This window comes from Kockovaella imperatae (assembly GCF_002102565.1).
Source record: "Kockovaella imperatae strain NRRL Y-17943 chromosome Unknown BD324scaffold_5, whole genome shotgun sequence".
NCBI classification, from domain to species: Eukaryota; Fungi; Basidiomycota; class Tremellomycetes; order Tremellales; family Cuniculitremaceae; genus Kockovaella; species Kockovaella imperatae.
The window spans coordinates 444,444-467,870 of record NW_019028945.1 but is presented as its reverse complement, the minus strand read 5'-3'; the positions used below and the strand labels follow the sequence as shown (position 1 = coordinate 467,870).

Sequence of the window (23,427 nt, the reverse complement as noted above, 5' to 3'; positions counted from 1 at the left end):
GTTTTTCGACACGACGCGTTTCCTTTCGGGGGTCAACAAACTCAGCACAAATCAGTCGCGTCGCTGTCAAAGCTCATGCCAAATCCCATAGCTCCAGCTGGGTTTCGGTCGAGCAATCTTCCATCGAATGAATGCATGCGCATACATTCATGACGCTATGCGGCTGCTCCATACTGTGGCCCAGATGTCCTTGCAATGATCTAAAGCGCGGCAGCCAGCGTTTAGAGTGTTGACGAACGCGGCAGACGAGTAGCGCTGACTCCACTTTTTTTTCAATTGCTCTACCCTCATTTCTCCCTCCCTTCTGACAGGTACGGACGGTCTCACAAATGACCGACCCTGCCCATCATGAGAACTTCTCCGTCATGACTGCGAGACATAAGCGATCAATCGTTGTACGTCAACTCCAACTCACTCATTGTCACTAATGATGTCCAACCCGTAAACGGATGACTGCAGACGGTCAGGGACATTATTCATGCTTATGCACCCACCTTCTCCTCCCTTCTCCCGTTTCAGCATCGTATTGTTCCCATGAGTACCCTGTTCGCTTCCATTCCTAGTCATATTAGCCTTGTTGAGGGCGCCGGGAGAATACACAAACCTTGAAGACATTGTCCACTACGTTCTTTCGTAGGTCGTCATATATCTTCTCAGACCTCTCCTTCTGAGACCCTTCCTCGACCATGTACCTCTCTTTGAGGGCCTTCAATGCAAGCCAGTTCATCTGGATCCAAATCGGGCCTCGCCAGTAATTTTCATCCTTGCCAAAGAGCTCGTGTGACTTGGACAAGGAACGAATACCGTAGGGCGACCATAGCTGTTTGGGGTCCGTGATCAAATCCAGGGTTGGCTTTAGGTGAGGTGAATCGGCAGGGATGAGACCCAATAGGAAAGGAAATAGGGAAATATATCCAGGGTTGCAGACGTGATAGCTCTCGTCTATATGTCAGCACGTGTGTAACACCGATTTCCCACCTTCGTCGTTAACGCTGACGTCGCAGTACATCTGATGCTCTTCGCTCCAATGCAAATCTAGGGAGGGGTCAGCGCGGTGTCTCATACGAAATCTTCTTACCATCTAGATTAGCCAAGATGCCCCTCTCATGCTTCGCATACTCTTCACGATCCTCCTCCAAACCAAGGTATTCACTGATCTCACCCATCGTCCGAGCGAAGAACCCCATCCAGCTCATGAGATCCACATGTAGTTCTCCACTGTGCGGAGGTCTGGCTCGTGGGTAATCGTCTAGTCCAGAGGTCAGAACATGGTTTTCAGTCCGGCCACGCCACCGATATGCCTCCGACTTGCTCGTCGGTGACCGGCCGTACGGACGCAGAAGTCCTCTTTGAGTTCGTCTGAACCACTGATAGTGTGTCCGGAGCGATGGGTAGATTGACTGGAGAAAAGAGCGGGCAAGGAACGGTGTCTTGATGTGAAGAGAAGGTAGGGACGAGCTGGGCGATGAGGGGGAGAACTTGCTAGACGGGACATTTACGCCTATCGCCGAGTCCATCTGGGAATCTTCGTTCTGTCTGCGGAGTCTATGGATGAATGCAGTGACTGCCATGGTCAAAGTCGGTGGATTCGCATAGGTCGGATATTGAGTCCAGAATTCTTGCGGTACCTGTTGAGTCAGTCTGAGGAACCATGGTCCAGTCTCACCTTGCTTCGTGACTCGTCGCCGAGGATCTGTTCTCGGGCGACCCAGCCATCTTCGTCAATTAGAGCGATCCAGTCTTTGAGAATTTCCAAACTTTACCAAGTCAGCCAAAAACCCAGCCGTGCTGCCTCACCTCAAGTCATTGTCCCACTCTCCAATCAGCGCAAGGTGGAAGCCTTCGTCCCAGTAGAATCCTCTAGGGAAAAAGCTTCGACTGGGTGTGGCGGTTAGAAGCTCTCTTTCCTCAGTCAGCTTTGGAGCTTGGACATCGTGGTTCTCGTCTTCATCGTCGTCCACATCGTCATCGTAATCATGCTTGAAAGACCTGTCCACGATCGATGCACCTTGGTAGTAGCCTATACCGCCGACGATGTTTGAGGTCAGGGCCTTGGCAAAGTCTCGGTGAGCATCCGAGTTGAATGGAGACGGAAGGTGGAAAGTGCTGTCGAACCGTTGATTGTAAGCCCTAGAGGCTTGAGACAGAGATTGGCTGAGACCCGCAACTGGACATTTGAGCGCCATCGACGTTAATAGAGTTCTCACATGTCATCCCTCCCTCATCATTGCCATCCACATTCTCAAAGAACAGGTCGAATCCCCAGCGGGTAGTCTCCTCTCCTGGGTGACCGCCAAATGCCTTTTGAAAAGCGAACACGTTTGACCCTACAGCTACATCGTTGGGGAGTCGGAACAGTGCGACCGGGTCAGGAGGTGCCTCTCTACTGTAGCCGCCCTCTGTCATGAGGTTTTGCGCGAAAGTTCCAATCTTTTGGAGAAGAGTGTCTGGGAAATGAGCGAGCGCGCCTGCGGTTTCTTGCTCACCTTTGATTCGCCATACTTGTCCCGTAGGAATGGGCAGTCCGACAAAACTAGTCTTTCCTTCCAGGTCACCATGATCATTGGCATAGACAGCGACACGGGCATGGGATACTTCTGGATCTTTGCCCAATCATGAGCACAGAAAGGTATGGGGGACTTACGATCGACGAGCCTAAGTCTGTACTTTCCAAGCTGAGAGGTACGTCCTTTTAGGACAACCTGTCCTTCAAGACCCTCCATGTATCAGCCACATGTCAGGGTTCTGATACTCACTTGCTCATCCGGCGCAGTCTCGAGCTCCAGCTCTCCTAGACCCTCAAGTCCCACGTGATAGATCAGACTGACCCTCCCTCTTGCACCTTGAACGTCAGAACGAGACCAAGAAGGGTGGACTCACTTGGATTCAGAGGTTCTCCCTCAACTCGAACGCTCCAATCTGTGCCGTCCTCAGATTTCAGCCAGCTGATCTTCATCCTGACATTGTTCTTGCTATCGGTGATCTCCTGGACTGCATAGTATCGTCCATCGTGCTCAGTGTACGAGTAAGAGTCCAGATCGTCGGACTGCTCGCAGGTATATCGGACGCCTGCGTGTCAGATCCAGCGAGGATGCGTCGATGCTTACTCGTCAGACCGTTAAAGTCATTCAGACCGAACCACATCAATCCTGTCATGAGAGAGTGAGGAGTTCTCGCTCGTATACCATGATACAGCTGCGGTCGGTACGTATTCCAAAACAGAGATTGCTGGACCTTCATCAGAATGAGGACAGTTGGATTCCACTCACGTTCGCCAAAAGAGCAGCCTGTTGGCCAATCTCATTTTCAGCCAATACGTAGCTTGGCAAGAGAGCCAAAGCTCCCAGCCATAAGCTCTGTACCAGTCTCATGATAGATACAGAGGCTGAAGAGATAGATAGAGACCTTGACCTGAACGTATTTCGGGCCAAAATGAGGCGGGGCTCCAGCTTGAAACGTGGACGTGGCAGCCATGCATCATAGGGGCACTAACAAGAAGCTGGACTGTCTAGACCACTAAACAGTCCCTTCAACTTGACTACCGCGCTGCCCAAACGGTCTCGACATGTGTTTCCCTAGGTCATGTACACAGAAGCACCTGAGTCCTCTTTGCGAGGATCTGCCGCGGCGTCCCATTCTATCCCCTTGTTCGTGTAATGGAATTTTATACAGCAAGCGACTAATCTGCTCTCTATGCACACGCCCATCAGGCATGAAGCATGATTGAGCTCACCTGGTAGCCATTCCAATACATGACCTCTAGATTCTAATGCAGCAGCTTGATCGGGCGAGAGACCCTCCACCAGGACGCCCAGATGCGTTGAGGCATGCTCCACCTGAGTTGAATTAGGGGATAGCTGATTATGAACGCGGGTTGAACGCAGTGCTTCGCCTGGAATGATCAGCTTGATACCACTCTACTTGACATACTTGCGGTCATGCCGTGTTCCTTGAAATATCAGAGCAGCTGCGTCCCGCTTGACACACTTACAAGCACGTTTCTCGCCACTTGAATGTTTCCCGAAATGATCGTGCTGCCTCCAGCTGCACCACCAGCCAGTATAGGATTACCTTGAGCGTCCTCAACGATATATGGACAGCTAGAGCTCAAAGGTCGTTTGCCGCCGGCGACTATGTGTGTCAACAAATCCAAGTAAAATGGCTCACTATAATTCGCTGTGCTCGATTCATACCCTGTCCAGTTGGCAATCCCTTTCGAGGAAAAGTCCTGCATACTGTCGTTGAGAACCATTCCGAGTTCGGGTACGATGATGCCTGACCCAAAATTGGATCCCACAGTCGTGGTTATACTAATGACGAGACCGTCCGAGTCTGCCACAGTGATATTTGAGGTGCCTCGGTCAAACTTGGTCGAGCTGACGGTGAGTCAGATCACTAGGCGACATTAAAAAATATGCTCACAATGCTTTCTTATAGTGATCTGGAACGTGTGTCTGATCGTCGATCGTCCTGGCCCGTTCCTGGCACAGTAATGGATCAACGAGGGCCCTTTCGATATTCGAGATGCCCTCGATGAATGCTGGATCTCCTAATTTTGTTCGTTGAGGATAAGCCAGCTGAACAGAAAAATCAGCTATGTACGCGAGAACCGAAACTGACCCGCTGAACCTCTATCATCTTATGCAAATCTTCGCTGGTGCCTGCCCGATCGATTTCCAGGTGCGCCAACATGCTCATTGCATGTATCCAGATGGACCCTGAAGCAGGTGCCGGTACACTCCATAGGGTCTTATCTTTGAACTTGCCCTGAATAGGATCTGACCAATTGACCTTGTAGTCTGTAAAGCGCATCAACGAGTATACGGCGGGAGAGTTATTCACTGGACAAATCCTGGAGGGTCATAAGACCTCCTTGAGCATTTACTGCCTCTACGATGTCTTGGGCTATTGGACCGGTGTAGAAGGCGTTTTGATCCTCTTTCTGCTACCGCTCGGAGGACTTTAGAATACGCCGAACGCTTGATTATGGAGCCTTGTGATAGGATATCTCCATGATCGTCGAACAAGAAGTCGAAAGCCTTATCTCGCTCAGTCCTGGTGCCCCTCCGAGAGGTGATATAAGGGCTTTTGCCGTTGCTGCAGTACTTCGCTACATACTGTTGTATCAGCGACCGCCAGACCCTGGGAGCCCACATGATACAGGTCATGTCTCATCTGGAATCCATTTTCAGCCAGTTGAATGGACTCCGCAAAAAGCCGGCTCCATGGCAGTCGACCATGTCGTTGATGTAAAGCTTCCAGACCTTTCAACTGTCCAGGTACAGCGACGGTCATACCTCTTGGTGAGGCCGCATCCATCACCATATCCGCATGGGCAGCCGCCTCACGCTTCAGCTCCTCTCGTGATTCTCGACCTACCGGTGCACACTGCCTAAAGTCCAGTGCTTCATGTCTTCCGTCAGACGTCCGTATGATGGCGAAACCTCCCCCGCCGAGGTCTGAATGATACATGCACACTGTGCCCAGAGCCAGTATGGTTGCGACAACCGCGTCGGCGGCATTACCGCCGGCTTTGAGGATACCTGCGCCGATCTTAGAGGCTGTGACATGCTCTGAAGCGATAGCACCAGAGAGTAGAGTCATTTGCCTTTGCGTGGTGAGTATGCGTCAGAGGTCAGTAGAGGTACTCGAGCAACATAGATTATCTGGCGAGATACCGGTCATTTCCCATTTCCCGGTCGATCGGCTTTATGCATTCCCCGAAGTGATGACTACTACAAGGGAGAACACTGGGTTGTGAATGTGTCGGACCGACTAAGACTGGGCGAACTAGATACGCAGCACTGCCTCAAACAGTATTCGCACCGCACAAGGCCTCCACCTCTGCTCGTTCCCTCGGCACAGCGGTCAAGTTCTCACATCCGTCGGCAGTGACCACCACGCCATCTTCCAATCGGACACCCCCGACGCCGATGTATTCCCTCAATCTGTCCTTATTGACATACTCTGAGGTCCAAGCACCATGCTCCTCCATCAACTGAGGAGGGAAATAGCAGCCAGGCTCGACAGTCAATACCATGCCTTGTTCGAGCTTGCGTCTGATACGCAGGTACGTGAACAGCTTGTGGACCTGCTTGGATTCGACGGGAAGATCCAGGTGAACAGATGCGAGCAATTGCCTCGAATCGTGGACGTCGAGTCCCATAGAATGACCAAGTCCATGCGGGAAGAAAGCAGCCGTCACTCCTGAGGCGAGAATCGCCTCTGGGGACCCGGTAAAGATCCCCAGTTGGATGAAACCGTCGATGAGGACTTTGTGCCCGTGAAGATGAATAGTGTCCCAGTGAGCTCCAGGTTTGACCAAAGCTTCGCATTCCTGCCTCTGTCAGTGGCGAGCGCCTTAAGACCCACCTTTTGCATCCTCAACACCAGATCGTAGATCTCTGCGGCTCTCGGCGTAAATCTACCCCCGTTGCCAACAGGGAGTGTCCTCGTAATGTCGCTGGCATAATCCTTCCATTCACATCCAGCATCGATAAGCAGAACCTGGGGTTCAAATCCTCCATCATGGTGAGATGAGACGGGAGTAGCGTGCTGGTGATCCTCGGCGCTTCCACAGCAGCCTCGACCATGTTGTCGAGGGGTGAAGGAAGTGTCGCCATTGACTCGTGGTTGGACAGTAGATGGGAATAGAGTGTCGTTACATCTAAAATCATCAGTACCGGCGGATTGACGTATCGACTCACACATAATGGAGAGTGCTGGCATGTGACCCGGAGGCAACAATGGGAAGGTATGCTTGAGCCGCTCTACTCATCAGTCCCATATCCTAGCGCATACCACTCACCCTGCTCTTCTGCAAGTCGCTACGAAAAGCGCCTCGGCATCCTGTTCACTTTCCACCTCCCACTCTTGTATACCGATACCCCCATCTCTAGTCTTGGTCTTTCCAGCTGCCTGTGACCCCGCTCGTTTGCCGGCGAACCTTCCCAATTCCTTCATGAGAACCTCATGTGCCCTTGAGGAGATTCGATTGGCTTCCCTGATCAATGCCACCTCTGCCGCGTCCTTGATGATTCGGGCCGTGTGAAAAGCCTCCAACAAGTACTTGTCACACAAGTCGATGCCGCTGACATCTTTAAAAGCTGCTTCTGGTCGAGCCGGGAACTGCGTAGTGTCGGGCATCAAGTGCATGACCACGTTTCCAGATTTCTTGAAAGTCTTGATCGTGGTGACGAGCTCGGAGACGTATGAGATGTCGTCGTGCTCAAATGTGTCTTTAGCTTGCTGCATGGTCGGCGGAGCGACACTCCACATGGTCTCGAGGGGGTCGGCAGCGGGTATAAAAAGGTGGATGCTGCCTTCAGGAATGAGGATAGCAACCGAGGCATTGGGGGTCGGACACCCTGTCACATAGCTAAAGTTGGCTTCCTGGTCTGGTGAAAGCACACTTAAGCAGATGAATCGGCTATGATCAGAACGCACGGTATGGAAGCTCGCGATCCGTATCGTGTCGATACATGACTGGTGCAGCCTGAAGGAAAGCTACATTGCGCTGAAAAGGGGTGAGCTCCTGGATAGATTGCGCGAACGCACCTTGCTCTTCATTTCATCTGGAATGAGCTTGTATAGCTCCTCCGCGACCCTCTTGGCATGTGATTTGGCCGGAAACATGATGGACGTGAGTGTATGGTCGATAAAGCAATGAGTGGGGGTCAGAAACCAAAGAACCAAATAGCAGTGGTGACATTTTTGGCTGTAAACTGTATAGCCGACGGAGCACCGTAAGGTAATCTTCGGGACGGGCTTGTAGATCACTACTATATCCTATCTACGTCTATAGATTGCCTAGCATTCCTCGCTCGACTCTTGACTCGCTTTGCAGCAGTCTCAAAGTCGCTCACGCCAGATTCGTTTAATATCCTTTCGAGTCGCTCATCCGACATGGCTTCGTCTAGATCAAGCATGAGATCCTCGTCGGTTCCAACTGCCATATCCCTCATGACGGGTCTAGCCTTTTCAGCAGGAGCTGGAGTAGATGCGGCCGCGGCTGCCTTCTTGGATGCCTTACTTGGGGCTGAGAGAACGAGAAAGACTCCAAATACGATCGCTACAAGAATAGCGGCTGACCGAACAGAGTCAGGATGTGTCCAAGGTCCCCTGTTGTTCTTCTTCACTCACCAACAGCACGTCGGGTCTGCTCCCATTTAGCTGCTTCGATCTCTGTCCGTAGGTCACCCAGGGATATGGTAAATTTGTTGTTGATTTCCTATTCACATGAGTGACCGACCGGCCTCCGAGTGCCAGCAGAACTTACCTCGATATCCAGGTTGAAGCCTTTGAGCTCCGCTCGAGTCTCTGCTTTGCGGTTATTTGTGTCTAATTCGATACTGAACGTCAGACGGATGTTTCTAAGCTCAAGCACCTACTCATGCCTTAGCGTCTCCACGTCCTCCTTCATCTTTTGCTCCAATTGATCGACTTCTCGTCGAATCGCTCCAGACGCAGCTTTGAGCGCAAGACTGTCGTTCCTTGCCCTGACACTGAGCTCTGTCCGTAGCTCCGCCAGAGCCGCTCTGAAGAGGTATGATTGCTGAGGATCTGTCAGCGATGATCGCATTGAGACTCCTCACATTCTCCCTGTCCTCTTGACTTAACATCCTGCTCGCTGCCTGATCACCTCGTTCTACGACTAGAGACCGCACGGCTTCCATCACAGCTTCAGCCGGTGCCTGTTTGAAGGAAGCCGACTTGAGCGACTGTACGAACGCGTAAGAGTCAAATGGATGAGCGAGACCGCGACGCCGAAATGGATTGGCATGTTCAGGTGGAGAAGGGAGATTGGTCACGACAGAGATGGATCGATTAGAGGATGGTCCGGCTTCCGAGCTTGAGCTGCTGGAACCTGAATCTCCGCCTGATCCGGATAGAGATCCTGAGACTGAGCTGTTCCCCGCTGTTGAGATACCGTCAGGAGCTTCGCTTGGACCTAGAGGTGAATCGATGGACGCATAAGGATGATTTGAGCTGCTACTTGAAGCTGCTGCAAGATAGCTAAACGTAGATGGGTCCGGATGTTCAGGATCTGAAGGTGACTTCTGAATCGTGATATGACGAGTAAATCTGGCAGGGAGGACGCTGTTCGGTACACGTAAAGGTATTGATCGAGTACATCTTCGGAGCGCCAACATCACTGGCGGTGACGATGGCATGCTTTGTCGTTATGTGTGATGATCGTACAGTACGATAGAGGTCTTACAGACAATTACCAGCGGCAAGCAAGCGTTCCAATTGTACCCAAACAGCTTACCTAAGCATATATGATTTGGGTATTTCGGCGATCACCGCCTGACGTCAAGATCCCCCGATCGACGCTATAATTGCTAATTGCTGCAGTTCTTGCTCTTTCATCCTTCCAACAATAACCACAGACATCCACAGACCTCACGATCACGATGAGCTCCCTCACACGACTATTCGCGGCTCGATCCATTCGATCTCTACACACTTCTACCACCTTGCGAACTAGCACTGGATACGGTGATCCTCCCGAAGAGAAGGCACAAAACCATACACCTACCCCTTCATCGACGCCCGATCCCAAGCAGGGCAATCGTACCGGTACAACCGATCCCGAAGTCGCTCAAAAGACGGGGAATCAACCTGGTACCAGCAAGGATGGAGACGATCAGCCTAGTGGACAGACTATTCGAGAGACCAAAAAGGTCGGGGAGAAGCCCAAGAAGGAATGAAGAACCCATATGGGATGCATGGCGATGATGACATGATGATGGAGGAGAAATTATGTTCCATACAAATGCTATGAAGTCTTGGGAGTAAGGACCAGGTCGTGCGATCATGCTACATGACGATGGGACGGACGCGAATTGGTGCGAATGGGCGGGGCGCAATGATGGGCGATGCGTGACCGATAAAGTCTGCCGAGGAGGGCTATTGTCTCGCTACAGCGGCAGCTCGGCTTGCTTTGGTGAAATCCACAAATGTATGTCTAAAATCCTTTGCTTGTTGCGTCTTGAGGCTTTGAATCAGTTGATTGGCGTACTCTGGCGGGCAACCATCTTTGGGCAAGAGGTCATTGAGCATGAAATCGATTGCTTCTTGACCTCGAGCCTGAACAGTGTTTCGAATGACGATGGCGATTTCCATGACCACCTGAACATTTTCAGTTCCTTTGTTTGTTCGTGGCAGAGCTCACCTGTACTGATCCTTGGAGTCCGTTTTTGTGACCCACAGGGAAGTGAAAACACAGAGGCAAGAGTCGCGAGTAGATAAAATGCTCGTAACCTGGCAAAGCCTGCCTTGCGTCCTTCGGTATGGCATGCTGGTTGGTCGGAGCTGAAGTCCCGTTCCCCACCGCTTTGCTCTTGTCCGACATGGCACTGTCAGCAAAAACGCTTGGCGCAGACGCATTCGTGCTCCAGGCAATGACAGAACGGGAGAAGAAGGCAAAAGCAAGCCGTTGACTGGCATCGTCCTCGGGATCTTCTGCGTATCCAAGTAAAACGTTCAGGAGGTTTTCGAATTCGGGCTTGTTGCGCTCGGTGATGAAGATGCCATCCAGATTGGCGTTCATGATGCCAGAGAAGAATGCGAGACATGCAGTCTTGAGTCGATTGTGTGTGAGATGATCATCGGTGCCCGTGATGGGCGACTGTAGGACGGAAAAGATGCGGGAGAGAAGAGGAAGCAGAAGCATGTCCATGGTGGAAAATGCGTTGGACTGGGGTCAGTGTATGCTGCTCTTAGAATGCATCCCTCACCTTGAGACGATGCATGAGAAGACTGAGGAATTGGAGAAAGTCGGACAGCTCGGATGGCTCATACTCGCCGACCACACGGATGACAAAGCCAGGAACCAGCTCGGCTACCGAGGAACCAATGGCGTTGACGAATTGGGAAAAGGTGAAACGTGCCGCATCTCTGATAATTCGCCGAGTCTTCAATCGATCCAGTGTTTGGAGTAACGCCTGAGTCAACTGTTTAAAAGCAGGCTCGTAGGGAAGAGTCGATTCGTCTTGACTCGGATTGAGGATCGGGAAGCCTTTGGCAAAATGACCCAGCGCCATCAAACTATTGTGGACCTTGAGCACATTCTGAGGTGAATCGGTAGGATCGGTGAGATCGGAGACGAGAGGCGCAGCGACAGCTTCCAAAAGGGCAAGTTGCTGTGTGGGATCGCTGCGGACCAGGGAAATGAGATTACCAGCAGCTTCATAGATGTATAATTGATCCGAGAGGTAGCTTCTTCCAGTGGTGGCCTTGACGAGGACATCCTGTTCGGGAAAATCGGGAGTGGGGAGGGCCGAGTCGATGGGAAATAGGTCCTGACATCAGCGGTGGACAAGGAACCATAAACTCACTTTCAAATTGTCCAGCAGAGGGGAGACCATCTCCGTCTCTAAATCCAAACGACTCGACGCGATAAATCTGGCGAAGAGGTAGAAGCACCTCCGTCGGACGTCCAAATCAACATGATGAATGCCTCGGGTCATAGCCTCAATGACTGGCTGTACCGCACCGGGTCTCGTCTTCCAAAATTCAACGTATCGCAATGTACATTCAAAGTATTGCAGCATGACGCCAGGATGAGGATAGTTGATGATGCCTGATTCCATACATCGGAGGAGCAGCTGACCGAGAGGTGTAAGGGGATACACGGTGTAATCGATCCTCTCCTTGCCACCGTAATAGATGCCATCGATCATGCCGTCGTCCGAGGGTGTCGATCGACCCGAACTCTCGCCTAGTGATTTGTTGATACTCAGGCGGTGAGCACGATCACGACCAGCTTTGCTGAGTAAATCTGCTGGAAGATTATAGAATGCTGCACGGCTGTTGGCCTTGTTCAGTTCACCAAAAGTGTAGACGAGATGCAGTGCCAGCTCGGCTTGTTGCCACGGGACAGTTTCCGACCGAGCCAAAGCGTCGAAAGTGGAGAGAACGATACGCGCAACGATGTCTGTGTGGAGATCCTTGTCAATTTGAGCGACAGACTCGATGAACGAGCGGCAAGTAGTGCGGACCAAGCGGATCTGAGCGAGGTCGTCATCTGGATCGGGCTCGTCGGCGGTCGGGGCTTCCCAGTCAGAATCGGTGGGCCAAGCCAGCTTGCGAAGGGAAGTGTCGAGTATAGTCGACATGAGCGAGCGAGTTTCGGGGGAGAGGGGTTTGGGAGGTGGCGGCATCTGACCACGCGGAGGAGGTTTCACCACATACATGGATTTGAACTAACAATCAGGAGAGAACCTTAACTCTCACTCACCCTTCGGAGAAGCTCCGTCATACATTGAGAAACTGAGAGGAACACTTCGGGCGAGGGGTCGGACATGAATCGTAGAATGATTGGAATAGTTTTAGCGAGAAGAGGTTCAATCTTTGCTGAATCGGCGGACATGTTGATGAGTTCAGTCGCATAAGAGCCGATTAGAGTTCCAAGAGCTGCGCGAAAGTCGTCCTCTTTGGCATTTGGCTCGAGTTCGTCTACAAGGCTGGCGATATCGAGGATGCCAAAGACTTGCAGGCGTTCAGACGTATCTTGCATGCCTCGAGTGACAAGGGTGCGGAAGATGGTAGCTGTCGGGACTTTCAATGGAGTGGATTTGATGAGGCGTTGGTAGAATGCTAGAGTATCTGGAGTGAGGGAAACGGAGAGGTCGATCCAGGCTGGGTGGCGTCAGATAAGTCCTGAATACTCGAACTCACGGGTCCAGGTGGCAAGTGTACGGACAGCCTGGTCGGCAATGTCTAGCCATTCAGGCTTTTCTAAAGCCGCTTTGGCAAGGTTTATGAGTCCCTCTACGGCCTTGTTCTCATCGCCGGTTGTTCGAATGGCATCGCGAACCAATCCATCCCTATGAGATCGTTCTTTAGTGAATTCGCGAGCGGATTTGATCGTTGGATCATGGATTTCGAGCGCTATGTCACTCAAGAGATGGACGGCAAGGTGTACTGGATGACGATTGGATGAGGGAGTGAGAAGGTCGAAGAATGGGTGTAGAAAGGTCGGCAGGACGTCTGGGTACGTATCGAGGAAAAGGTAGGCGAGAGTCGAAGCGAGTTTGTTGCGAAAGACTGTGGGCGGCGGGCAAAGAGTGAGCGACCATTGAGCACAAGCTTGCTCGCTCCCACTCACAGCTCTGTCCTCCTTCGCATGGGCCCGAGACCCATTCTGTGTTGATATACTCGACGAGAGCGTTGTAGATGCTTCGCTTATCGTCAGGCGACAACGCAGTGGCTCTGATGATGTGGTGAGTTTAAATACTTAGTATGGACGTATGTGCGTTCCAAGCTCACTTCTTCGTCAAGACGTTGTCTACGACTTGTTCACAGTATATCCGCAGATCCGTATCGAGCTTTTGCTTCCCATCTCGTGAGCTCGTCGATGGCCCAGCACCTGCACCTTGGAGCCAGAGCGAGAGGCAATCCTACGAGTTTTTCCTTGTCAGGAAAGGAGCGAGCAGTGTCACGCGACAATCACTCACTTGCCAAGTCTCTTCACAGAGTTGTCTGACCTTGTCAAGGTAGTCGATAGCTTGTTGTTTGAGTGCTGGGTCAATGCTTGGATCTATGGAAGCGGCAATGGAGACTGCTTGAGGGATTTGGACGAGGTGAGAGGACATTGCTGGCTGTCCCTCCAAGAGTCCAGCTCCAGCGAGCGGTCTCGGTCGAGGAGTTGCGTGAGCAGCACTGCACCAGTGATCTGGCGACCCGATGCCTAGGCTATCAGGAGCAACACAGCCGTCAGAAGTGATGTTGACGAGAAGTTGAGTGATGATGCAGAAGAAACACAAGGAAAATGTTGTGGATTTTCAAGCCTCAACCAACATTTTTCGCGGGTGGACCGAAGGATCAATCGCCTATGACACGGGATGTCGGGAATGATGATGTATATGTTGATACAATGCATCAGGGGCAGCGAGAACATCCTAAAAGACTCCCTAAAGGACACGCCGTTGTGTTCCGACACACATTCAAAAGCCCCCAGGAGGTGTCTGGAGCCGCCGCCGCACCGGCATAGCCTACACCCTATCTTGCGTTCCTTCTTCTTCTTGTCCTTCGATACACATCTATCTCCTGTACCATCGCACGGCCTGTCTCTGCCTTCTCATCCTTCTGGACAGTTGCAGCATTCCGTACAATAGAGCCTCGGCAGTAGGTGGGCTGGATTATTGTCAGTCGGGATTTCAACCAAACCAGCGACCCACCATCCGGGGACATAAATATCAACAGGGACGATACGATCGCAGCCTCTGACGACAGAGTACGAGTAATGATAGTATCCACCACTATGACCGTCAGCAATGAGCCCTGGACTCTGAAGACTCACCCGTTCGCACACGATCCCATGGAGATTACCCATCTCGGCTCTGGCATTTGGTCATACACTAAAATCGTCAGTCGGAGCGATGCAAATCCCTTCCGCACCTTTTCTCAAGGCCGGTGCCATCTTGTTCGTCAATGTTCCAGCGACGATCATGATATCACTCTGTCTCGGACTGGCTCGAAAGACCACTCCTAGACGATCTTGATCGTATCGGGCCGCAGCCATGTGCCTAGTAGAGTGAGCGAGGATCGGGATGGCGAACGTACATCATTTCAACGGCGCAGCAAGCAAGACCGAAGGTCATGGGCCACATGGAGCCTTGCCGAGCCCAGTTGACAATCTTGTCAAGGGTCGTGAGGACGTATTCTGCTTGTCAGTCGAAAGCTGCTGCATATCAACCCACCAGCTCCATTACGTGGTGTTTCCAGACTGAGTTGATTCGAGCCCTGTTGAGCTCTGAGTGTAGCGGGGAGGGACGAAGAAGGGGAATTGTCTCGAGGAGAGATAGGAGTTGGCTTCTCCACTGGACGAGACGTGGTCAATGGTCGGAATGCTACAAGCACAAAGTCAGCGATTTGATCGAGATCGGCAAGGGACAGGTGGTTGGCTCACCGATCGTGGAGGAGGGTAGGAGTGTCGATCGAGAGACCAAAGCACCTGTACGTGTGAGCTTGATTATCTGCACCGATCATCTTACCTCTGCGGAGACCAGGAAGCATGCTCGCCATCGTGCTTGAGGTCTATGTGGTGATCCACTGTCCAATAGAGATCGCTGTATTAGGTCAGTGAGGTGGGTGAGAGGGGTGAATGAGGGACAAACGCCGGTGTGGCAGGAGTCAACCTTATCAACCGTACGTGTACAAATACCACGTCAGGTAGATATTTTGTGATAGCCGATCCGCTTTCAGGCTCGGGTCGAAATGTTCAAATACTTTGATCTTGGATCGTGTCTCGAGAGGTCACTGAGAGCTGTAGCCATGGCGTCAAGCGGCGCAGCAGCCGTTCGATATGCTCTGAGAACGTGAGTCGATACAGATCATTCCCTTGAGCTGACAGATCTAGTACGCTTGCTCCTCGGCTAGTCCACTCTTCGTCAGCTGCGACTGCAGCGTTCGTCCACCTCTCACCGAATGCTCTGGGCAAACGACCGGAAGTCTGGGTCACTGCACAACGCAGACATTTCTCATGGACTCCATGGAAGGCGTCTTCGGACACTGTAGATGCGACAGCGATAGAGACCTCGACACCCTCTGCGGCGTCCTCTAGCTCGGCAATACCCACTGCTACCTCTTCAGCGGACAATTTGAGCAATGCCATCGATAAAGCGGCCTCATCGTCGAGTCAGACCAGCATCACAGACGCAATATCAAACAATACTGGAGCAGCCGTTGATGCTGTCAACGACGCGGTCTCATCGACCGCCACGACTGCTACGACTTCCAATATAGCTTCCTCCGCCAGTGAAAGCACTTATTTACCTGGTGAAACACTTTCCACCATTATCGCCAACAACCTTGGCTCGAGCTCTAGCGCCAGCGCTGAATCTCTCAAATCCCTCCTTACGTCCCCTGAAGCCGTTGCTGCCCCTGCTACCGTCGCCGATCTCGCATCTGTCGGACTGGGGCACAAATGGTACAGTCTTTTCGGATGGGCGACTGATTTCCTCATTTCTGCTCATAATTTCACTGGTCTACCATGGTGGGCTACGATCATCGGTGTCAACATCTTCATTCGATTGATTCTCTTGCGAGTACTCATTCCGAGCATCAAACATAGTCACCGATGGGCAGCGACTATTCCTGAACAAGCGGCCCTGAGTGCCCGACAAAAGGCAGCGACAGCAGCTGGAAATCAGAAAGAAGCTATGGCTGCTCTTCTACAAATGAGGAAATTATGGAGTGAACATGATATCCACCCATTGCGATCAATCTCCTTGCCTGTCGTTCAAGGGGCGACCTTTTTCGTCTTCTTTGTGGCCATCAGGCGTATGGCGACTACCCCTTGGCCTCAATTCGTCGACGGTGGTTTCGGTTGGGTCCAGAATTTGACAATCCCCGATCCGTACTATATCCTTCCCTTGACCAGTGCTTTGGCAACTATCGCTGTCATAAGAGTAAGTTAAAATCTCACGAGGTACGACCTGCTGCCTGCTTGCTGACTATCTTCAGACCGGCGCAGACGGTGCCAATAAGTCACAAGCCAGGACAGGATTCGCGGTTCACCTGCCCAATATCTTTACCATGATGAGCCCAATCTTCTTCGTTGCCGCGAGTCAATTTCCAGCGGTGAGTCTTTCTGACCCATCCCCAACCCCTTTGCTGACAACTGTAGGCTGTCACCCTTTTCTGGTCCATCTCCAACTTTTACTCCCTCCTGCAGGCGAAGGTCCTGAAGCAACCTCGGGTCAAGTCGATTTTGGGCATTGAGACTCCAGCCCCAGCGCCGACTGCTGTACCTGCCCCGCCAATTCCGGAACCGACATTGAGAGAGTCTTTCCGAGCCGGGATCGACTATTTGATGGGTGGGAAAGCACAGATCGACAAAAGGATGGGCTACAACCAGCCTCCAAGGACTGCAGAGACTATCATTGAGCGACCTCGGAAGAGGCCCAGCAAGTAGAGCATGCACATCTCTATGATCATACATTCGGCTTGACTTCACGCGTGCCAATCTCTCCTTCATCGCCGATGCCACCGTCTCCCTCCTTTTCGTCATCAGTGAGTACCACACTGTTGCCCTCAGAGTCCACGTCGCCTGTAGGTTTGGTCTTTCTACAATGTCAGCTGGGGCTACTCCAGGACGGACATACTTTTTGACGCTCGACTTTCTGCCGTTGGTTCTCAACCCGGGAGCAGGGTTCGGAGGTCGCAGATTGTCGTGAATCGGTTCGTGCAGGCCACTGCTAGTTAGTCGGGCCCCTGAATGTCCACCTCACTATATTCTGTACAGCTCGAAAACGGCTTGTTCCTGATGTCAGAAATGCTCCAGGGGGGAACCCCTTACCTTGTCCTTTGCCTGAGGGGGTCAGTCCGATCTCAATGGCATCAGACTCACCTCAATCATCAAATCCACATCGTCTGGCAGATCAGGTGGCAGCACCTTGCACCTGTCGGCGTGCGCACGCTTCTCCATCACAGTCTCTGCGCCTGGACGAGGTTCTGACAAGTGTTGCTTCATTCTGATACCACGCCGATCCCAGATCTCCTTGATCTGAGGTATGAGCTCGCCAGGAGGTTGAGCAGAGGGATTAATCCAGTCGTGATGCTATTGTCAATGGAGTTCGTGAGAGAACAGCTCACATAGTCGAATATTCTGTGAGAGTCAGCATTGCCCGCCGCCCAGATGATCTCACATTGGTATACTAAGCTCTCGACTGATCGGCAGCAGGTCATCCACGTTGTAGCAAATCTGTCCGTCAGAATCTCTGGGCCGCACTCTGGTCCCTACCTCATCATTTTCCAACACCAATCTCGCTTTGACGGAATCACTCAGACGGGTAGTAAAATTCTCCTTAAACCTTGCCAACGTGCTCTCCTTATCCCCGTAGACGCCACCCATGTGGATACTTGATGTCAGGTGAGTGGCTCTCATCTCGACTCACATCATGACTCCGTCCTTGTCAATTCCCATCCGATCCATGATCTCACACTGATAGTCCAGTTCCCTAACCGAAGCTTTGATGACGGCTTCCTTCGGGGAACCTAACTGGGTAAACTGACCCGGATGCATCGTCAATCGATGACCGTACTTCTTCGCAAGCTCTCCCGCTTCTTTGAGCTCGGCATCGGCAAACGATAAATCATATCCGTACTTCTCGTGCGAGGCGAATGGGAACATTTCAGATGACATGCGCAGGAATCGGATTCCATTCTGCTCGTTCCACTGGACTTGTCAGCCGGAGTGCCTCAGTCAGAGTCTCACTTCAATCATGACCTTGAGATCTTTGACGTTCATCATCGCCAAGCCTTTCGGTAGTTCCATCCCTTCTTCTTCAATACTTGCTATCCGACATGTCCGCGAACAGAAGATACTGTCGGGTTTGATCGATCTCAAGACGGTATTTAGGCAAGCATAGCCAAGGCGTCCTGGGCATTTCAGCCGACGCCAAGATTCCTTTCGCTCACCTCTAAAAGTCGTTTCCTTGCGTTCGACGGGCGGAATGTCATATTCGATCTTTGGATAAACCTTTGGCTTTCGCTTCTTCTTGATGATCTCCTTACCGTCCGAATCAAACTCAGGTTCATCCTTTGCAATCCGAGACTTCTTCGGTGTCTTTACTTTTGGTTTAGACTCTGATCCTCCCGACGTATCGGGAGACGCGTCAGCTTCCTTCTTTACCGCCTTCGGTGCTGGTGTCGTCGCTTCATCTACTTCATTCTCCGCTTTTGTCCGTTTCCGCTTTGGTGTCGATGTGCTCTTGGAAGCCGCTTTTTTCCGTTTCGGCTTGATATCCTCTACAGGCTCCTCTGCCTCACTTGATAACGGCGTCAACTCATCGTGTGGGAGAGGAATGATAGGTGCAGGAGGGATATGCTCCAGAGCATGGATCATCGTTGTCGTTGTCGGGGGAGGAGCCGCCGCAACATTGTTCGACGGTGCGGCCGCCGAGGCCGCTGCCACACTCGCCCTTGTTCGTCTGGCCATGATTGGCTGAACCACAACAATTCGAACTAATGGTCTTGCCAAAGCTATCCTTATTCCTGCTCGCAAAGACATTCAAAAGAAGAGTGGATGGTCACAAACAAACCATTCTAGGATCCTACAGGAATCTTTCGGTTGCGATCGCTCTTCACCTCCGAAATCGCGGATTCAAAAATGTTCATCATCATACGTCATCAGGCTGAGAGATTCCAGCGGGCGGTCAGCCTAGAAGGTCACGTGAGAATCATGACGGGGGCTTCAGGAGGCGAAGCTTTCATGGAGAATGAGAGTTATGTCTGGATGGGTGAGCGGGTATACCATTGCGCACTGAGCTGTGCTTTGTGGCTCGAGTCTCGCAGGAATTCTATGCACAGAGTCTCGCCAGACCTAACTGTGTAAAATAGCTGGCCTCTGATTGGCTGGAGTGAAACTCGGGTACCGGTGAAACTCCGGGACGACGTGTGTGAACTCAGTTTTCGATCATCTTGATGCTATGGCAATATTTCGACTCAACAAGGACCAAAGATTGATACTGAAGACGACTATAGTCAGCCTACTCTTCATCACGCTAGCCAGCTACCTCAGGGGACATCGGAATTTGGCCGTTGTAGGCCTCATCGCCAACGTCTCATTTGGTCTGTTGGGACTTGTTTCTGAATCAGTACCTCGTGACGTTGCTAAAAACTGAATCGTCTGGTCAATTCTCTCACCATGGGCCTTCGTCGAAGTAGATCACTGCCTCTGGAGCTCAATGAGCTGGGACGAGAAGCAGACGTCAATGTCGAGCCGGAGAGACCTTCGACTTTCGAATATCTCCTGTCATGGCTTAAAATGGACAAAGCCACAATAGCAACTATACGATCGCGGCTCCAATTGATCAACCAAAAGGGCCTTCGAAAGACATATGGTCTGTCGGGAATATCCATTTTTCGATCCATTGTGATGGTCCTGTTCCTAAATCTCATCTTTGTGACTGTATACGATGGAATCAAGTCGTCTTTCCGGGAAACCCGCTTGAGACGGTTATTAGGGACGGGGGGTTCAGATAGGACATGGGTCTTTAGTCATAACGACGAGATGCACGGAACAGAGGCATTGGTGAGTCTGAATCCTCTGCGTCCCTTCCCGGGGTCGGATCTGATGGCTCTCCAGACTCTGGCGTTGGGCCTAGGTGCAGGAGCGATCGAAGCGGACGTGTGGCTAGGTCCGACGATCCCGCTATATTCTGGTCAAACTGAATGGGATCTCTTTGTCGGTCATCGTCAAGCCGATACAGCAGCACAGAGGTCTCTCAAGCAAGTCTACCTTGATCCCCTATTGGAGAAATTATCTAGTCTAAATGATACGTGGGCACCCGAAACATTGCTGCTGATAGATTTCGTGAATGATCCGAAATGACTCCACGCTCATTGCTGCTCTCAGAAACATCAGGGCGAAGCCATGTTCTCACACCTTGAGTCCGCTCTCCAGCCTCTCTTGGCACAAAACCTCCTTACAACCTATGATCCCAAGACCGCGACCTGGCATAAAAGTCGACTCCGAGTCGTTGGCACGGGTGAAACACCTCTCTCTCGAGTCATCCACCAATCACCACGATACATCTTCTACGACGCCCCTTTGACTCGCCTTTCCGAGCCTCACACTGTCCCCGCTACGTCCTATAGCCCAGAAACAATCATCGAATTCACACCTGAGATATCTCCCATCGCTTCAGACCGTCTACCCATATCCTATCACCTCGGTATATTTTTCCCTAAATGGAGGCCATTGAACCCTTTCATCGAATTACTGCAAGCATATTCAAACGAAGCTAGACGAAGAGGCATCGAACCGCGATGGTGGGGCTTCCTTACTGAACCTAGATTTATAAGGAAGAAAATGTGGCGTTTGCTCAAGGCTGGGGGATCAAACTGGATCTGCGCGGACGATGTCTTAGGTGCGACAAGGTGGTTGCAAAAGTGGGATAGGAAACAAGCGCGAATGGCCCAAATGGCCAAAGATCTAGCAGAGACTGTTTAGCACGCCAGCAGGCTATGCATCCGTTGTACAGTTAGAACAAATCGATTACTTGACAAACCATTTTGACCCTTTACCCCATTTACCGGCTTTTGGTCCCCAGCCATCTGCTACACCCCAAACATGCTTCTCACTGATCACCGGCTTGCCATCGGGCAGATCCTCAGCTCGGGGATGCAGCCTCTCAGGGCGCGAGTAGCCAGCTTCCGTGGCAAAGTCGTCGTCATTATCCGGCAAATTACGTTGATGCACGCGAATCGATTCTTTGCCACTCGCAGTTTCCCAAGTCCTGGCAGAAGCGTCTAGGGGGAGCCAATTCTCTTCAAAATAGGTCGGCGACGTGGTCATCTCATCTAGCCTGGACACGGCCCGTTTCTACAAGTCAGGCAGCATTACGGAGGTTTCACTTACGTATGCAAATCGCTCATCTTCTCCTGTCCAGATGCCCAGCACGGAAAAAGCACTTGCTTTCTCACCTTCCTGAACATCTCTCTTGTCCCTCGCTTCACGTTCACCGGCGTTATACACACTGACATTTGGATGAGCGGATGCGTGTAAAGTCTCAGATAGCGCTTCCGCAGCCATGATCGCATCATTAGAATCCGCTCCAGGAGCCTGAGCAGAAACAGCATCCGGGAAGAAAAGCTGATCGAGAGGTGTCTCGGCCATGATGTACAGCTGACACCGAGACTCATCTGAATTGTCAGCGTGTATCACTCATTGTGACTCACAGAGAGCATCCACTAAGTTGATCAAACGTCTTGCCTCATTCTTATTCTTCAGCAAGAGCACGGGAACCTTGTCCAAAAATATGGTAGAGTATCGAGAGGCAATCGTGATGTAGTCGGCGGGACCGAGCGACTGGAATTGAGCCATGCTCATTTCTCCTGTACCTACTTCTTCACACAGATCCGCAAATGAGGCTCGACAGACGCTCCCAATGGCAGCAGGAATCTTGACTTTTCTGCTGTAAACTGACAGAGTTTCGGGCGGCGTGGCTTTTGGTCAGGGATGGTCCTCAAAACTTTCCTCTTACCGTTGCCATGCGTTACGTCCTGCCATGCTCGATCGAATCCGTTCCTGTCCCGGTACCACCTGACCGCTTCTCCATCTGTCCTTCGGAAGTCTCTGCCCCCATCAACCTGAACCACCTCGCATCGCATCTTGAGGGCATCTAAGAAACCCGACATGCGCTCCTTTTGAATTCCAGCGTGATACAGAGAGTCGGGTACGCGGTTCTGTGAGATCAGCGAGAGAGAGAGACAGGCGATGATGACCACGCACCGAGCAAGTCACTATGACACCTCCCATGCGCCAGTACCACGTCAGAACATCCCGTAAGAGCGCAGCAGACGACGCATCGACCAACTGGAGCTCGTCGAAGCTTCGCAACACGTTAGCACATTTCTTCCCAAGATCCTTACTATAGGATATGATACTCCAACATCATTTCTCTCGCAACTGACGCGCGCGCTTCAGTCTCCGATTCATCAAGCGAAACTCACCGATGAACGGGATAGTCTCATCGCCTACACCTGAATCACCATCTTCCCATCTACCTCCCGCGAAAACGCTCTTCCATCCTCGCTTCGCTGCACGCTCCATGTTTTCGATTTTCTCAAGATCAGTACCATGTCTGCGCTTTTCTAGCTCTAGAAAGACCCGACGGTATAGATAGAGAGTAAAGGCGTGGTAGTGCCATCGTCGTTTGTGCTTTGTCGGGAGGAGGTCGAAGAATAGGGACAGTAGGAAGGATTTGCCCGTACCTGAGGTCAGAGCAGTACGCGAGAGCACTCTCACCAGGCGGTCCTGTCAACATGATACCCTAGGCATCAGCATCATTGCCAAGTGCTCGGCTCACCTTTGGCGTCCGCAGTGCCTCAAGCTCTTCCTGTCCACTCAAAATCCTGACCAGGCTCGTCTCGTCATCCTCAGTCGCCCTGGCCTTGCCTTTCCACCATGAAGAAGAGGAAGAGCGGGAAATGTCTCGTTGACTGATCGTTCGAGCAGGATCAAGCTTTGCCAAGAGGGAGACCGGAGGAGCATAATCACGTAGCTCTTCGAGGAGGTGCTTAAGCTGCGAGCTCAGTATTGGTGAGAAAGACAGCGACGTACTTTGACTATGCATCTTATCTGTTCATCATCCCATTCAAGCTTTCCTTGAGCGACCAAACCTCGATATACTTCGAGTAGATCGGTGGTTGAAACAGCCGATTCCGTCGAAGAGGTATAGGATCGCAGGTGGACGTGATGAGGCGCTGTGAGAGTTGCTTCCGTATGGACTCGAATCGTCGAAACTGGTTGAAGAGCATAAAAGACGCATCCTGGTCGCCTTAGAGCAGCTCTGGCTCCCTTCGTGGATCTGACGATGCCCTTCATCGTTATATACTGGTACAAGAGCCGGTTAATGACGATCGATCTGCTCAACTTCGGGCCGGAACTTTATCAGTGGGTTGTCAGATATG

At 51.7% G+C, this 23,427-nt stretch overlaps 10 protein-coding genes across 10 annotated transcripts; 2 read left to right on the top strand and 8 right to left on the bottom strand.

Annotated features, from left to right (window-relative positions):
- Window positions 1-90: 90 nt before the first annotated feature.
- BD324DRAFT_622989 (glycoside hydrolase) lies at window positions 91-3,386 on the bottom strand. Its single transcript, XM_022015537.1, has 15 exons — window positions 3,270-3,386; window positions 3,108-3,228; window positions 2,881-3,069; window positions 2,757-2,842; window positions 2,645-2,717; window positions 2,487-2,603; window positions 2,208-2,447; window positions 1,798-2,167; window positions 1,667-1,757; window positions 1,079-1,628; window positions 979-1,035; window positions 605-942; window positions 495-559; window positions 416-453; window positions 91-369 (listed from the first exon to the last, which is right to left on the bottom strand). Exons 1-15 carry the CDS (start codon window positions 3,369-3,371, stop codon window positions 347-349), a joined length of 2,460 nt encoding a protein of 819 aa, XP_021871705.1. The 5' UTR covers window positions 3,372-3,386; the 3' UTR covers window positions 91-346.
- A 73-nt stretch (window positions 3,387-3,459) lies between these two features.
- Window positions 3,460-5,657, bottom strand: BD324DRAFT_645299 (nucleophile aminohydrolase). Its single transcript, XM_022017609.1, has 9 exons — window positions 5,380-5,657; window positions 5,155-5,343; window positions 4,895-5,105; window positions 4,621-4,799; window positions 4,423-4,577; window positions 3,992-4,376; window positions 3,931-3,949; window positions 3,734-3,892; window positions 3,460-3,691 (listed from the first exon to the last, which is right to left on the bottom strand). The coding sequence occupies exons 1-9, from the start codon at window positions 5,602-5,604 to the stop codon at window positions 3,576-3,578; spliced, it is 1,638 nt and encodes a 545-aa protein (XP_021871704.1). The 5' UTR covers window positions 5,605-5,657; the 3' UTR covers window positions 3,460-3,575.
- Window positions 5,658-5,687: 30 nt separating this feature from the next.
- BD324DRAFT_622979 (metallopeptidase family M24-domain-containing protein) lies at window positions 5,688-7,684 on the bottom strand. The gene is made up of 6 exons (XM_022015536.1): window positions 7,558-7,684; window positions 7,447-7,516; window positions 6,809-7,397; window positions 6,708-6,770; window positions 6,373-6,667; window positions 5,688-6,337 (listed from the first exon to the last, which is right to left on the bottom strand). The coding sequence occupies exons 1-6, from the start codon at window positions 7,633-7,635 to the stop codon at window positions 5,810-5,812; spliced, it is 1,623 nt and encodes a 540-aa protein (XP_021871703.1). The 5' UTR covers window positions 7,636-7,684; the 3' UTR covers window positions 5,688-5,809.
- Window positions 7,685-8,140: 456 nt separating this feature from the next.
- BD324DRAFT_564653 (hypothetical protein) lies at window positions 8,141-8,750 on the bottom strand (the record flags this gene model as incomplete). Its single annotated transcript, XM_022013030.1, has 4 exons — window positions 8,141-8,230; window positions 8,279-8,351; window positions 8,391-8,554; window positions 8,595-8,750. Coding segments are annotated over 4 exons (483 nt in total), but the record flags the coding sequence as incomplete, so codon positions are not given.
- Window positions 8,751-9,812: 1,062 nt separating this feature from the next.
- On the bottom strand, window positions 9,813-13,801 carry BD324DRAFT_393229 (tRNA binding protein). Its single transcript, XM_022012671.1, has 9 exons — window positions 13,464-13,801; window positions 13,276-13,406; window positions 13,115-13,218; window positions 12,685-13,053; window positions 12,245-12,645; window positions 11,343-12,209; window positions 10,743-11,306; window positions 10,178-10,702; window positions 9,813-10,134 (listed from the first exon to the last, which is right to left on the bottom strand). The coding sequence occupies exons 1-9, from the start codon at window positions 13,599-13,601 to the stop codon at window positions 9,913-9,915; spliced, it is 3,321 nt and encodes a 1,106-aa protein (XP_021871701.1). The 5' UTR covers window positions 13,602-13,801; the 3' UTR covers window positions 9,813-9,912.
- Window position 13,802: 1 nt separating this feature from the next.
- On the bottom strand, window positions 13,803-15,131 carry BD324DRAFT_393228 (hypothetical protein). Its single transcript, XM_022012670.1, has 8 exons — window positions 15,003-15,131; window positions 14,918-14,962; window positions 14,709-14,858; window positions 14,572-14,671; window positions 14,407-14,534; window positions 14,309-14,366; window positions 14,187-14,267; window positions 13,803-14,142 (listed from the first exon to the last, which is right to left on the bottom strand). The coding sequence occupies exons 1-8, from the start codon at window positions 15,031-15,033 to the stop codon at window positions 14,049-14,051; spliced, it is 687 nt and encodes a 228-aa protein (XP_021871700.1). The 5' UTR covers window positions 15,034-15,131; the 3' UTR covers window positions 13,803-14,048.
- BD324DRAFT_393247 (60Kd inner membrane protein-domain-containing protein) lies at window positions 15,131-16,769 on the top strand. Its single transcript, XM_022012672.1, has 4 exons — window positions 15,131-15,326; window positions 15,368-16,418; window positions 16,484-16,590; window positions 16,637-16,769. Exons 1-3 carry the CDS (start codon window positions 15,226-15,228, stop codon window positions 16,547-16,549), a joined length of 1,218 nt encoding a protein of 405 aa, XP_021871699.1. The 5' UTR covers window positions 15,131-15,225; the 3' UTR covers window positions 16,550-16,590; window positions 16,637-16,769.
- A 166-nt stretch (window positions 16,770-16,935) lies between these two features.
- BD324DRAFT_656039 (UV-endonuclease UvdE-domain-containing protein) lies at window positions 16,936-19,068 on the bottom strand. Its single transcript, XM_022018834.1, has 10 exons — window positions 18,430-19,068; window positions 18,227-18,390; window positions 17,907-18,187; window positions 17,658-17,870; window positions 17,605-17,617; window positions 17,360-17,569; window positions 17,309-17,320; window positions 17,241-17,272; window positions 17,115-17,204; window positions 16,936-17,076 (listed from the first exon to the last, which is right to left on the bottom strand). Exons 1-10 carry the CDS (start codon window positions 19,019-19,021, stop codon window positions 16,944-16,946), a joined length of 1,740 nt encoding a protein of 579 aa, XP_021871698.1. The 5' UTR covers window positions 19,022-19,068; the 3' UTR covers window positions 16,936-16,943.
- Window positions 19,069-19,426: 358 nt separating this feature from the next.
- BD324DRAFT_622969 (hypothetical protein) lies at window positions 19,427-20,980 on the top strand. Its single transcript, XM_022015535.1, has 3 exons — window positions 19,427-20,044; window positions 20,099-20,326; window positions 20,369-20,980. The coding sequence occupies exons 1-3, from the start codon at window positions 19,658-19,660 to the stop codon at window positions 20,963-20,965; spliced, it is 1,212 nt and encodes a 403-aa protein (XP_021871697.1). The 5' UTR covers window positions 19,427-19,657; the 3' UTR covers window positions 20,966-20,980.
- BD324DRAFT_622967 (AFG1-like ATPase-domain-containing protein) lies at window positions 20,981-23,358 on the bottom strand. Its single transcript, XM_022015534.1, has 11 exons — window positions 23,078-23,358; window positions 22,824-23,039; window positions 22,763-22,787; window positions 22,468-22,728; window positions 22,387-22,423; window positions 22,247-22,346; window positions 21,999-22,200; window positions 21,860-21,960; window positions 21,694-21,823; window positions 21,374-21,657; window positions 20,981-21,337 (listed from the first exon to the last, which is right to left on the bottom strand). Exons 1-11 carry the CDS (start codon window positions 23,339-23,341, stop codon window positions 21,011-21,013), a joined length of 1,947 nt encoding a protein of 648 aa, XP_021871696.1. The 5' UTR covers window positions 23,342-23,358; the 3' UTR covers window positions 20,981-21,010.
- Between the last annotated feature and the right edge of the window lie 69 nt (window positions 23,359-23,427).